The following is a 15471-nucleotide window of genomic DNA, read 5'->3' as shown; positions in this document are numbered from 1 at the left end:
TGTGAGAGAGATCATAAATCATGCTTTCTTACATGGGTAAGGAAGACGGGATACAAATGCAGTTTAAAAGAGGAGAGACAGGTATTAAAGTATGAACAAGAAGCTCGCTTTATGAAGTTAAAGATGGGACAACAAACTCAGAGCTGAAGGAGCCTGAAGGTGAAACTAAAGAAAACAAGGAGATCTCTCACAGTTGGGAGGAATCAGCGCAGGGCAGACAATTACACAGGTGGGAGAAACACAAAGACAGCAAGACAAACACACAGAAAGTACACTCCAAAATTAAACTGGGAACACAAACAGCCAGAAGATGGAACACAGACGGCTCTACAGACCCTGTGTGTTGCAGACGGCAGCGCCATTTTCAGAGCTATCAGAGTGAAAGTGATCATAGCTCTTTAAATGGTACTGCTGTAGGCACTCAGCTGACCAGCACTGAGGAGGAAGACCTCCTGATGAAGACTCAGGATCATGATGGAGACTCAGGCTCATGATGAAGACTCAGGCTCATGATGGAGACTCAGACTCATGGTGAAGACTCAGACTCATGGTGAAGACTCAGGCTCATGATGAAGACTCAGACTCATGGTGAAGACTCAGACTCATGATGAAGACTCAGGCTCATGATGGAGACTCAGACTCATGATGAAGACTCAGACTCATGGTGAAGACTCAGACTCATGATGAAGACTCAGACTCATGGTGAAGACTCAGACTCATGATGAAGACTCAGGCTCATGATGGAGACTCAGGCTCATGGTGAAGACTCAGGCTCATGGTGAAGACTCAGGCTCATGGTGAAGACTCAGGCTCATGGTGAAGACATGATGAAGACTCAGGCTCATGATGGAGACTCAGGCTCATGGTGAAGACTCAGGCTCATGGTGAAGACTCAGGCTCATGATGGAGACTCAGGCTCATGGTGAAGACTCAGGCTCATGGTGAAGACTCAGGCTCATGGTGAAGACTCAGACTCATGATGAAGACTCAGACTCATGGTGAAGACTCAGACTCATGATGAAGACTCAGGCTCATGATGGAGACTCAGGCTCATGGTGAAGACTCAGGCTCATGGTGAAGACTCAGGCTCATGGTGAAGACTCAGGCTCATGGTGAAGACATGATGAAGACTCAGGCTCATGATGGAGACTCAGGCTCATGATGAAGACTCAGGCTCATGGTGAAGACTCAGGCTCATGATGAAGACTCAGGCTCATGATGAAGACTCAGGCTCATGGTGAAGACTCAGGCTCATGGTGAAGACTCAGGCTCATGATGAAGACATGATGAAGCTCTTTGTGTAATCCTTGTCTACCCAAACCGTCCGGAAGCCTCTTAGAATCTGGACCCGCCTGTCCTCCATCGTCTCTCCGGTTTACCCAGCATCCTCTCTGTCCTTCTCCAGATTTCAGTGGGGATAGCCATGCTAGCTGGCTTTAGCGTAATTAGCTTCTCGCTGATGTAAACAAGGCAGCCATTGGGCCTGGTGCTGTGGATCAGCAGACACTCAACAACACAGCTTTTATAAGTTACTCACAGAAGTTATCTACGATACAATATCAAGTAAGATGAAACAGGAGAGTCTCAAAAGTGTAAAAGTAAAAGTAAAATAGCAAAAGTCTTGCCAGAGCAACAGGCTACATGCTTACTCCCATAAGTTAACATTTATATAAATATGAAATTGTAGAAAACATAATGTGTAGAAATACTCAGTTACCAGTACCAAAGTATTTGACTCCCAAAAAAACCCGTAGGGAACTCAGAATAGTACTCATGATGCAGAGAAGTACTTCAGCAATGTACAGTCAGATAGAGGTATGACTGAGTCCCCTCAGACAGCATGTCTTCTTCTTCTTCTTCTTCTTCTTCTTCTTCTTCTTCTTCTTCTTCTTCTTCTTCTTCTTCTTCTTCTTCTTCTTCTTCTTCTTCTTCTTCTTCTTCTTCTTCTTCTTCTTCTTCTTCTTCTTCTTCTTCTTCTTCTTCTTCTTCTTCTTCTTCTTCTTCTTCTTCCTGTTGAAAGGAGAGTGCTTCACATGTCTCTGTGCCAGACGTCTGAAATATTCAGAACCTGGAGAAGGAGACGGTCCGTGGCAGCTGGAGTCCCTCATCGTTCAGAGGACTGAGGCCGCAGAGGTCACAGCAGGACGCTGAGGTCGGGGTGAACCCAACACGATGAGTTTAAAACCCGCAGTTTGACAACGTTAAGCTTTGTTTAGTCAGCGGGATCTCAGCACGGAAATATCAAAGAGCAGAAATACATTTCCATGTTTCTGTGCGGGATTAAATCTGAGAGTCCTCGACGTTTCAAAACAAACATCACAAATCCTCAGAGTTAATCATATTTGTATTTAACAATGTGTGTGTGTGTGTGTGTGTGTGTGTGTGTGTGTGTGTGTGTGTGTGTGTGTGTGTGTGTGTGTGTGTGTGTGTGTGTGTGTGTGTGTGTGTGTGTTTTCCTCCATCTTTTCTGCACACTTAGTGAAAGTATGTGTGTGTTTACTCAGCGTTTTCCGCCGTCTGTCTCTCCGTGTGTTGGCGTTCAGTGAACTCTGGAGGATCTTTGGATCTTAAAGCTAAGCAGAATGACAGTAGTGCTAATGGAGATCCTATAACAGCTAAATGGAGAATGAGTCTGTGTAGCCGACTGAAGGATTCAGTGAACACTGAGACAACTGGTCCCTGACGTAAGTGCAAGTGAGACCAGATGCTCCATTAATACCAGAAACACATGAATATATTTATGCATTATTACATGTATTGAGATCCTCCAAGTTCATAGGTCTTTCATGGCCCTGTTTTAAAGAGTCCTCTCCTGCTGATGTTCAGGTGTATATCAGTATGTAGTGTCTCTACTTTAAAGAGTCCTCTCCTGCTGATGTTCAGGTGTATATCAGTATGTAGAGTCTCTACTTTAAAGAGTCCTCTCCTGCTGATGTTCAGGTGTATATCAGTATGTAGTGTCTCTACTTTAAAGAGTCCTCTCCTGCTGATGTTCAGGTGTATATCAGTATGTAGAGTCTCTACTTTAAAGAGTCCTCTCCTGCTGATGTTCAGGTGTATATCAGTATGTAGTGTCTCTACTTTAAAGAGTCCTCTCCTGCTGATGTTCAGGTGTATATCAGTATGTAGAGTCTCTACTTTAAAGAGTCCTCTCCTGCTGATGTTCAGGTGTATATCAGTATGTAGTGTCTCTACTTTAAAGAGTCCTCTCCTGATGATGTTCAGGTGTAGCGTCTCTGTATATCTCTCATACTCTCTGTGCTGCAGCTCCTCTTTTTACCCTCTGTCTGAAACCAGAGCCCAGTCTGCTCTGATTGGTTAGCTTGCCGGTTCTGTTGGGATTGATCGGCCTGCTTAGAGATGTCCCGCCTCTGCAGACAGGTGAGAAAAATCCCTGAAATAATATCTCAACGATCACATGACGCAGAATCTGTGTCGACATGGATCTCAAACATCTGGCATTCAGAGGAAGTGTTTAGAGACGGCGTAAACAGAGTGTACAGTACGTACGGTCAGACCACTTCAGGGACACAAACAGAAACACTTTATCTGCGTAGCTGCGGCGCGTTGCCCCTCATGGAAGTGTTTTGGGTCGCTGTTTGCACCTGTCGTCCAGCGCCCAACTAGGTATTCAAATAAACAAAAGAAAATCCACAACAGAAATAACAAACCGCACCGAAACGTCGAGGCAGTAGAGAGGAAAGAGCCGGACGAGCCCCTGTTTGTCCTGGCCTGGCACAACTAGGACACAACGTAAAGAAAGACACTCATGTAATTAACCCAATGGGAGAGGAGTCTTTTTCCTGCGAGGGTTCCCACATTAAACACGCTGCAGATGTGTTCTTATGCTGCTGGAAAAAGCTGAGCGAGCCGTCCTCATCAGGGAACACAATCAAGTGGCAGGAAGGACATCCTCCTCCTTATTGAATGAGTGTGGGTTGCTGCCTCGATAACTTCACCGTCTCTGCTTCACACACACACACACACACACACACACACACACACACACACACACACACACACACACACACACACACACACACACACACACACACACACACACACACACACACACACACACACACACACACACACACACACACACACACACACACACACACACACATACATCCGTCAAGATGAAAGACAACCATCACTGTAAACAAGACAATGCATCTGGCTCACATGTGCACACACACACACACACACTCACACACACATAATGCAGCGTACACAGTCCATACGTTGTTCACAGCTGCTGCGCGAGGCTCTGCAGGACCATAGGTCAGGCTAACGTCCATCAGCAGACATGCAGCTCTTCTCCAATGCAATAATAATGATCTATTTACAGTAAATACACACGTTAACAGAAACGTTTCAAAGTTCACTCCGTCACATTAACAGCTGTGTGTGAGGCAGAGAGAAAACACACACCTGGAGGCTGCAAGGAGAAGCACAACAATCATAGTGCAGAGCAAGTTATACACAACTTACAAGCAGGTATGATCAATGCACGCTTGCAGTCACACACACACACACACACACACACACACACACACACACACACACACACACACACACACACACACACACACAGTGACGATATCTCCCCATTCCAGTCATGTAAGCAATTTGTTGAGGAACGGTGCGTTGCAGGCGTCAGTCACCCAGAAATAATCAAACATCTGATCCACGAAGCAGCGGTACACTGATCTCTCTCTCTCTCTCTCTCTCTCACACACACACACACACACACACACACACACACACACACACACACACACACACACACACACACACACACACACACACACACACACACATACACACACAGGGCCTTTTTCCTTTAGCTGAGGCTACTGGAAGTTTATTTTTAGTGCTTCTTTTTTAAGGATACAGCTCAAATACTCATGTTTTGAGGACGTCCCACATGCTGTATAGTATGCACACACACACACACACACACGCCTCGCTGCCTGGGTCCGGGCTGAATCCTGTGTTGATGCGGTGAGACGCAGTGAGCAGCGGGGTCAGAGTTGTCAGACTGCGGGTCAGATCAGTCCGCCTGCAGAACCTCTGGGGGTTTCCACACAACACTCATAGCCGCCTCCAGAAGGAGCTCAGACTTCACAGGACCAGAGGTTAAATCTCTCAAAGCTCTTCTCTGACGCTGCTGTTGTGCAGGGGGAATAAATAAAAGAGAAAGAGACAACAAAAAGGTTTTCCCTTTCTCCCCAGCTCTGTTGTGATTGGTTAAACGCTTAGAGATGTCTTACCCCTTAGCCTATAGTGATGTCACTCGTGTGATGCGGTGTACAGTAGGGTTAGGGTTAGTGGAGGAAGGGGTATTTAGATAGATACGAGAGGCTTTGCTTCTTTTTAAGACTCGGAAAGTAATCCCTGAAGCTGAAATTGACTGAGTTAGAATACCGCTGCAGTATTTGATATATTCTCGTTGTACAGATCAACAGTTTTTGCTGAGCATGGTACACACTATTCAGAGCTCACAGGGAGGGGTAGGGGGAGAGTGTCTCCCTTTGTGTCAATCACTGTAGCCTCTCCGTAATCAGTGTGAGGTCCATTTGAGTTTAAACGGGTTCCTCACAAAGGTCCGTGGCCCTCCAGTCTTTATTGAGCCCACGGTTTAAAAACCTTTTATCACCGAGGGAGGAACGGAAGGAAAACACGGGAGTCCATCTTGCCCCGGTGTGAACCCAGAGATGCTGAGATATGACGGACACCCTCTGTCTGAGATAAGCCTGAAATTACAGATGGTATCGCTGCGACAGAAAAGGGAAAGGAACTTTTTTGGGCAGTGAGTAATGCCGGCACAAACTTCATGGTTCAGATAAATGTTCGTCAAAAGTTTTGGCAAGTTTTTAGTTTGCAGTCGGGATTTTAATCTGAACTTTGGGTTCTTAAAGACAGATTTAAAGGAGTGCACATGTCACTGTCTAGATGGCATCTAAATCAGATATTGAAGAAACTGCATTATTTTACCCATAATGCACCAAGGGCACTGGCTTCACTTTACAGATACACAAAGAAGTGTCTAAATGAGAAGACTGAACGTCATCACGTCCAACATTAGCCTCCTTTAGCTTAGCGGTGGTGACGTGAGGTCATGTGACCGTGCTGTAGTTCCTTTATAGCCCAACATTAGCCTCCTTTAGCTTAGCGGTGGTGACGTGAAGTCATGTGACCGTGCTGTAGTTCCTTTATAGCCCAACATTAGCCTCCTTTAGCTTAGCGGTGGTGACGTGAAGTCATGTGACCGTGCTGTAGTTCCTTTATAGCCCAACATTAGCCTCCTTTAGCTTAGCGGTGGTGGCGTGAAGTCATGTGACCGTGCTGTAGTTCCTTTATAGCCCAACGTTAGCCTCCTTTAGCTTAGCGGTGGAGACGTGAAGTCATGTGACTGTTGCTGCTAGATGTTCCGTGTCTTGTTTTGTTACAGTGGGTTTATATGTTGGTTATTTCGCTGTTTGTCACTACAAACAAACTGTTTAAGATCTATTCAATATTAGGGAGTATTGATTCATGCTGCTGTGGTCACATCTCAGCTTCAAGTTATAAAAAGGCCTTTAATTCTGCTTCTGCACCCCTTATTTCTTTAGCTGCTACTAGCTTTCAATCACAGACCTCTCCTCTCTAGTGCAAAGTGTCAAGCTAACCTACCACACTTTCCAATGTCCACTTCCCCATTTCACACCAGTTCTTCATTAACCTGCCTGCTCCTTCCCCATGAGATGCTCCTGCTGCTCCATCACGGTGGAAACAACACAAACAACTCTGTGCCTCTTCTTCTGTTCGGCCGGTGGATTGGGTTACGCTGGCTCTGCAGATTCAATCTCATGAGAGACTCTCTGATCCCTGTAGCAGACCTGGAGTCAGCAGTGTTGCTTCAGCACTGACCGACTTGTAGTAAATGGTTTTCAATATTTGTATCAAGCAATTAAGAACTCTGAGCATCGCTTTAAACCACCCTGACATGGCAGGCCTTACACCGTCCTTTACTGACTCATTTCTGCTTCTCTTTTCCCACTTCTCCCTGTTTCTCAGTCCCCTGTAATTGAGGTGATGACACATACCTCCTGTAATTGGTTTCCCAGTCAGGACTCCTGATGCTTTTGCTTGCCTGTGCACATTTTTGGATCTTCAGGTTGCAAACAATCAATTCAGGGTCAGAGAGGTGCAGAAAAGAGCTTTATTTTGGGGGGGAAAGTCTTGGAAAGTCATGCTTCTCCTGCATGCACATTGTCCTCTGTGTTGCAGGCAAACTTTCCTCAGGGGTTTTACACTTTGAATAATGTGTGCATCCATTATCTCTCCTCCATTCAGTGTTGCTCGCTCTTTGCTGTGTAATCTCGTCTGTATTTAAATTCCACTCCTTTGTGTTTATCTCATATTCATCACCCTTCCTCCCCTCCTATCAGCATCATATTTGTTTGTGAGCTCTCGTCTCTCAGTGGGTATTTGGCCTCGAGTCTCATCAGAATTGCCCACTTGTCTCGGGAGCTGTTCACCTGGACAGAAACACAGCTCCTTAAGGAAAAAGACGTCCTGATTGTAATGATCAGTGATTGCACTCAGAGAGACAGTGAGTGGGATCACCAGGAGAAGTGGAGAGGGGTCATCACAGAGCAGAGTTAAGGATGACTGGTGGAGTGGATCACTTGTGGAGTGTGAAAAGAAAGGATAAGCAATTATTCACCTTATGTAGCTTCGCCCTGATTCCCACTTCCGGGGAATCTACTTTACAAGCTAGCTAACTGTCATTATCCATGTAGTTATCTAGCTCACGTTAGCTACATATCTAACAAGACAGCTAGCGGATTTAAGCTATCTGGCTAGCTATGGCTAACTACAATTGTAAAAACCTTGTTGACATGAGACATGAGTTGACACAGCCAGCAGTTCCTTACAGCTCCAAACATCGCTGTAAAGTCCCACAAAAAGCATTATTTGGTTAACCTAATCCCGTTTCTGTAATCTTACTGGCACATGTGTTGCCTTAAACACAGTGTTTATCCAATAGCAGTTCATTGAAAGGCTTAAAAGCAGTTTCTTTGGGAAGTTAAGATCTATTTAAGTGGCTGAATCGGGTAGTATTTTCCTCCAGATATCATCTCTCTGCCCTGCCTAATATATTCTGAACAGCTTCTTTAACTGTGACATTAAATGTTGAAGAGAGCTCTCCTTAGTTTCAGAAAATAACGGTGAGAGGAACTCCGTGAAAGTCATTTGGATTAAACTTCAAAGTGCATGATGATGCAAGTGAAATAGGGCCAAATCTTTCAGTTTTTGAGCGATAGTATATTCTTGATTTCTAAACTGTTTGAGGAGGTAGTTTTCCTCGTCCTGTCTAGACCGCCTGAAGGCCACACGGTGTTTGTTCTTTTGTCGGGCTGAACTTTATCCTCCATGTTTCTCTGCCCACAGCATTACCCCGTAAATTAACCTCCCGTAAAGCTCTGTGTTGATATCTCCTTCACACACTCACCGAACAAAGCAAGGACAAGAGCTCTCCGCTCCGTCAGAAGAGGGCTGGTTTTCAGAGGTTAATTCTCAGGTTAATCCACTGCAGTGAGAGAGGGACTTTGGGAGAGAAATACATTAAGGGATAATGTGCGGGGGGGGGGGGGGGGGGGGGATGCTTACAAGACTCAAAGTTTTGGGAAACTCGTTAAAAACGTTAGTGTTTACTTCCCATCTGTCTTCTTCTGCTGTTTCTGCGGATTGATCTGACCGCACAGTCCCTCGATTAGAGCGTCCCCCCTAGCAAATAGCAGACCTCTGGAAATGTCCAACGTGACCAATCAGTATCGAGTAATCATTAAACCATGTAATAAATCAGTATGGTTAACATTCAGACTGTACACTATCCAGGACTGGAGGTTGGTTTCTGGCTTATACTGGTCCTGACTTTAGGGGTTTAGCTTCTCTCCAGTCTTTTATCGTGAGTACAGCCTGGACCTTCTATTGGATTCACATAGAGATGAAGCAAGCACTCCAGGGTTACATTTATTGAGGGTTTTAGGGTGCAACTTTCCTTATTTCATCAAAGACATTTAAGGTAGAAATTCCACTTTTTATCACCTGTTTGTGTTTATTGTCAGCTGAGTATCTTTAGGTTGCAGACCATGCTGATTCAACACTGTAATTAAAACTGTGTTGTACCCTTAACTATTCACAAGCAGTTTATCGGGAAATCAAATAAAGACTAACAACAACTCTTATTTAAAAGAGTCAAGTACATTGTTAGTAAGGAGCTCCCAGGATATAAAGACATGTGTTATAGTTCAGCTCTGGATGAAATTAAGAGACCACTGCAGCTTAATTACTATTTATAGGAATGTGTCAACATTTTTTAAATGTAATCTATACTACCAAAAACATTTCTCTGTGTTGGAAGGGTCTCTCAATTTCTTCCAGAGCTGAATCTGGACCACCTCACACTGTGCTGAGCTTCACTGAGACATCCTCTCATTCCCTCCCACTGGAACATCAGACATCAGTGTCTGCCATATGGCGTTATAAGCCCTGCTGGAGGCACTTTATCAAGATGAATGTTTGCCACATTGCTGCCCAAAAATATGTAGAACTGTTTAGTCTGCTGGTAATCCGGCCTTCTGTCTCTCTCTGTCTCTCTCTCTCCCTCTCTCTCCGCTGGCCTCATTAAACAAATCTCCGTCCTGTCTCTGCCAGTTGGCCGGCTGGCTCGCTGTGTACAAACAAAACCTTGGATAAACACGAGCCACATGCTTTATTCCACAGATCGAAAAAGACAGAGATGCTCCGAACGTGTTCACAGTTTTCTGTACGAGTTTCTGAGGGTTGCATCAGTGAATGTAAAGAGCCTCTGCGTTTAATGACATCCTTTCCCATCTCATTCATGAATTAATACGTGAATCAGAGCTTTTAGCTTTCATCTGCTTTACGTTATATTTCCTTCATATTGACGTGTTGTTATACAGATACAGCCGGGATGGGAAATGTTAGGTTACATGTTCCTCCTATTCCCTTCTCATGCACAACGTATTACAGAAGGTTACTTCATGTTGCATATCATTTACACTCATTGCTACGCAGCTCATGCTATCCATCGGACTTCCACAGGAGTTTTTGATTGATATTGAGTTACACAAGATAGCAGTGAAACACTAGCAGTAAGAGGCACTCATAAAGTTGGCTTAGATGGTGTACAACAGAATTGGCTCATTGTTTATTCCTTATGAATCTTGAGAAGTAGAAGCAGACCTAAAAAAAGAGTTGCATGGTCGATGGAAAGACAACTCAAAGGATAAAGGCTGGAGCTCCCTCTCACAGCAGGCAGAGTCTCAATGTGTGACACTACCCCGACTCTGACGCCTATAAGGACTGAAACCCTTACATTTCCTTGCACAGGAATATCCTCTCCTCCTCTCCTTGAAACACCATTAGCTGCTCCGTCACGCCGCTTCACACATGGCAGCATCGCTTGGACTCACTTCAGCGCCAAAAGTCTATCTCCAACCGGGAAGAGAAACGCACCATCACTCACCGCCGGTCGGTCGTCTGAACATATAATCATAGAATGTTTAATTACTGCACAGAGACTCTCATGCCTGCAAACTAACCAGGCCTAACTAAGTGAGAGATCTTTAAAATCACTCCCCTCAGACTCCTGTTTTTCATCGACGAGCAGCTCCTGAACCGCAGCCGAGGGTTTTCACGCCGCAATGTGGCAGCAATTTAGGGAAGTTCTCTGGCGAGGATCTGCAGCGCGTTTCCTTTTCAAAGCCCTAAATGTTGGAGGCTGTCTGGAAGGTAAATTTCACGGGCAGTTTGGCAGCAGGAAGTGTGTTTGGTCAGAGTGTTTGTGTAAACAGCTCGTAATGGTTTTATCCCGCGGTGAGCCACTGTGGAGCACACACACACACACACACACACACACATGACCACTCAGTGTTCACAGTATGCGTATGTGAAGACTTGTGCATCGCTGAAATTCATTCTCCATTTTATGACTGACACAGCTCCTCTGACATGTCTCCATGCTCTAATGTTCAGAAAGCTCTTCTGTTCTCATACTGTGCTGCAGCACCTCCTTTCACCCTCTGTCTGAAACCAGAGCCCAGTCTAAACTCTGAAAATGTTGTGAGAATGCTGAAAAAATATGACATTTGTAAAAATAATGAATATCCTGAAAAAAAAAGTCACAATGAAAACAAAGTTGTAATCTGAGAAACAAGTCAAATGAAGAGGAAGTGACATTTTGAAAAAAAAGGTTGATATATGTAGTGTCTCTCCTGGGACATGTCTCCCTGCTCTGCGTCTCTCCTGGGACATGTCTCCCTGCTCTGCGTCTCTCCTGGGACATGTCTCCCTGCTCTGCGTCTCTCCTGGGACATGTCTCCCTGCTCTGTGTCTCTCCTGGGACATGTCTCCATGCTCTGCGTCTCTCCTGGGACATGTCTCTAGCTCTGTGTCTCTCCTGGGACATTCTCCCTGCTCTGCGTCTCTCCTGGGACGTGTCTCCCTGCTCTGCGTCTCTCCTGGGACATTCTCCCTGCTCTGCGTCTCTCCTGGGACATGTCTCCCTGCTCTGCGTCTCTCCTGGGACATTCTCCCTGCTCTGCATCTCTCCTGGGACATGTCTCCCTGCTCTGCGTCTCTCCTGGGACATGTCTCCATGCTCTGTGTCTCTCCTGGGACATGTCTCCATGCTCTGTGTCTCTCCTGGGACATGTCTCCATGCTCTGTGTCTCTCCTGGGACATGTCTCCCTGCTCTGTGTCTCTTCTGGGACATGTCTCCCTGCTCTGCGTCTCTCCTGGGACATGTCTCCCTGCTCTCCCAGAGCCCAGTCCAAATTTTAAAAAAGTAAATTTGGAAAAAGTGATTTAATTTAAGAAGCTCACCAATCAGAGCCGTGTCTGCTCTGATTGGTGAGCTGGCCGGCTCTGTTGTGATTGGTCAACCGCTCAGAGATGTCCCGCCCCTTAACCTATGAAGTACAATGTGTTGGAGCGCCAGCCAATAGAAGCTTGAGTATTGCAAAGTGATGTCACTATGTTACGGAAGTAAACAAAGGAGTCCAGTGGAGGCATATTTAGTTTTGAATTGGACAGTGACAACATGTATCCGTCACTTTGGGTTACTTTCATATCTTACAATTTAAAATGTGTTCCATTTCTTTTTCTCGATCATGATGTTTGACTCAAAACCTTTCAAGCGGATTTCACCCCTCATTGAAATACACTTAATACCACATACTGACCAAACTGAGTTTCAGACCTTTCTGCACTTTTATTATTTATTTAAAAAATGGAAATATGACATTGACAAAAGTATTCAGACCCTAAACTCTAAGCTCTGTATTTGAGAGAATGTTGGCATTACAGCCTCGAAGGTTTTATGGGAACGATGGGACTTAGATTCTTCATCAATTGGTGGAACTGCTCTACTGTTCTTTTCCATCTTGAAATGACTAAACCATGCAAACACCATAAAATCAAAGCATAAATCTGACACACACTCCTTTGGATTTTCATCACATTGTAAAAGGAGAGAACACGTGTACTTCCACTCAGCTGGAATTCCCATTGAGATCACACTGATGGGCCGTGGAGTCACAGGTTACCATCACAGCCGATCACACACTCACATTTCTCGTAAAACAAAGTCAACCTGCGGTCAGCTTTGACATCTCCCGATCTCCTCCCGTAACTCCCACTGTGTGATCGCTTTTCCAGTAAGGGGGGGACTCTGTTGAGGAATGACTCACTTTCCATCAGGAGACTCTTCTGAGGCCTCAGGTTTATGTAAGGGATGATGCTGGGCATTAGTAAGAAGAGAACCCTGACAGGGTGAGCAGGATCCACATATTGATTGGAAATGGTTGTATTGCTTCTGCTCCGAACAAATACAAAAAACCAGATTCCGCTACGGACCGACGTCTGGAACTGATCGAGGTTTTCTGAAACTCTCCAAGTGTGTCCTTCTTTTCCACTAACCAGTGTTCAAACACTGCCAATCACCTGTTAGTGTTTACTTCCTGTCTGTCTTCTTCTGCTGTGTCCTTCAGTGTTTACTTTACTTTATTGGGGACAGTTTAGCCATCATGAACCCAAAGTTTCCTGGCCTCCACAAATACAAAAGGACTCTTCAAAAGGTATTCCACTGAGTTTCTGAGGGAGGAAAATGACTGTTTGTTGTGAACAGCTGATCGACCGGGATTGATATGACTGCACATGGTATCACGATCCTCCTTAGCAACGGTCTGTTCTCCTTAGTAACGAAAAATAACATACCTCTGGAATGTCAAAAGTGACCAATCAGAATCAGGTGTTCAACTAAGCTGTGTAATAACCATTGATTGTGGATGAATGAACTGATGGGTATCGAAGCAGGTGCATATCTACTGTTCTTTTACTATAAATATGTACTGTACGTCTTCACGGTTCAGCTTCTGGGAGCAGTTTGGAGTTGGGTGCCTTTGTGAAGGACGCCTCGACCGTGCATAAGAGACCTCTACTGCTACTAGTGCAACCTCTATACTTGTTCCAGTTGTTTCACTCGTGGTTTTGTCCTGTGTGTTTTCTCTCAGGTATTCTGTCCTACACAACGGGAACCACACGGAGCAGAAGAAGACGTTTCTGCACGCCGCCATAGAGTCCCGCGAGTCCTGCTTGTGACCAACGGCCGACTCTTCAGTCACATCTCCAACGACCTACACCGTCACCACAGAGGCGACGGGAACACAGCGCAGCCTTCGCAGATCCAGAACCAGATGCTGCCGATGGGCCTCTAGGGATCCAGGGGAGGAACGTGACTTTGCAGTGGATGCCTCTGGTTTTGAAAGGTGGCAAAGACCCTGGATGTCTTTCCGATGCTGTTTCCGTCAAGCTGGTTCTTCCGTCTGCCGTCCCACAAAAGACTGAGCGGTCCGGGTCCAAATGGTGTCAAGGCCAGCTTGTCGTGGGGAGAACCGGCAGCTTCCGGGGAATGTGTAGGAGAGTTTCGCAGCACGAGATGTGATAATGACTGCCTGGGAGTCGTGGAAGAGAATCATGTTGCCAAAGCTATTTGATAATACACACAGGGGATCTATTTTTGGTCATTATATAACGCTCCCTGTTGTTTTCCAGTGCGGAATCCCGACGATAGACTCTAGAAGGTTAATTCCTGTAAATCGAGTGGCCAAAAACGAGCTCACGAAACAAGTTATTCCTGGAAAAGAGGCAGAGTGTAGAACAATATTTCTCTTTGCTAGACATGAAGTGTTTCAGCCTTGAAACAAAGCCGGGGAACCTGACTGCCAGGTCTACGTTTTCTTTGCTAAATCCTCATTAAGCTGAAAGAGAAGTGTGGTTGCAAGGCTGCGGTAAATCCCTGACCTGAACTGTCGGAGTGCATTATTACAGAGGCTGCTAGCTCCGAGTTCATCGCTCCACAAAACTCCGCCTGAATCCTTGTTTTATTCTAAGAAGTTAGAGGATCGAAAAAAGCTGCTCATGAATGATTCAACAGGAGCAATGTGTGTGTGTGTGTGTGTGTGTGTGTGTGTGTGTGTGTGTGTGTGTGTGTGTGTGTGTGTGTGTGTGTGTGTGTGTGTGTGTGTGTGTGTTTGAAAGCTCTTGCAGTATCTGTGTGTGTTTTTATCCTCCTAATGACTGATGTATGTATGAAACGCTCTCTATCATCCCACACTGTGCAGCCCCCGCTTCATCTCAGCAAACCGTTCATTTCCTGTGCTCGCCTCGGAGGCCGCCTTAAAGAATGTGCCTGAAAGGTTTCCCTGTGCCGGTATCAAGGAAACTGAAAACACTATTAACCTGTAGCCGTAATGCAACTATACCTCCTACCTTTTTTATTTAAGTTATAGTTCATTTCCTGTCGTACTCGTGCAAATAGTCCTCTCTCTTGTAGCGTAACATGATTAGTAGCAGATCAGTAATGAACGTATCCACCGCTTGTATACATTTATACGATTCATACAAACCCAACCCAAGTTGATCATAACTCTCACTGCCAGAAGGATAGACACAGGTCCACAGTGGTGAAATGTATAACGTTGGAGGCTGAATTCAGTTAGACTGTCAGTGTGCTGTTTAGCGAGCCAACGTTACTCTATTTAGGTAAAGTAAGTTATATCTTTACAAGCTCGCTAATGTCCTATCTATCCACATAGTTAGCTCACCAACATTTACTATCTATCTAACAATGAAGCAACCAAGCAAACATTAGCTATCTAGACAACTTGTGAAAATAAATGATCTCGCTAACTAGCCAAAGTAAGCTATCTACTTTACAACCTAGCTAATGTCTATCCATCCATATAGTTAGCTAGCAAACATTAGCTATCTAGCCAACTAGTGAAGGTTAGAGCTCAAATATATCTACAAATGTGAGTTAATTAGTTAGCTATTACCATAGAGGTGGCTCTCTTAAATTAGGACTATGATTTAACATCCTGCAGTTAAACTTT

The 15471-nt window shown here is 45.0% G+C and overlaps 1 protein-coding gene across 3 annotated transcripts in view; it reads left to right on the top strand.

Moving 5' to 3' along the window:
* htr4 (5-hydroxytryptamine receptor 4) overlaps positions 1-14514 on the top strand; it is a 129968-nt gene extending 115454 nt beyond the window's left edge. For 2 of the 3 annotated variants that reach the window (XM_063877146.1, XM_063877145.1), the window contains exon 7: positions 13591-14514. In XM_063877146.1, the coding sequence (XP_063733216.1) occupies positions 13591-13678 (88 nt within the window). In that variant the 3' untranslated portion in view covers positions 13679-14514. The remainder of the gene's footprint in view (positions 1-13590) is intronic. The other variant, XM_063877147.1, reaches the window with a different exon arrangement.
* The last annotated feature ends 957 nt before the right edge of the window (positions 14515-15471 follow it).

This window comes from Eleginops maclovinus, chromosome 23, assembly GCF_036324505.1.
Source record: "Eleginops maclovinus isolate JMC-PN-2008 ecotype Puerto Natales chromosome 23, JC_Emac_rtc_rv5, whole genome shotgun sequence".
Classification (NCBI taxonomy): domain Eukaryota; kingdom Metazoa; phylum Chordata; class Actinopteri; order Perciformes; family Eleginopidae; genus Eleginops; species Eleginops maclovinus.
Note: the sequence above shows the minus strand (reverse complement) of the source record. Positions and strands in the feature narration are given on the sequence as shown.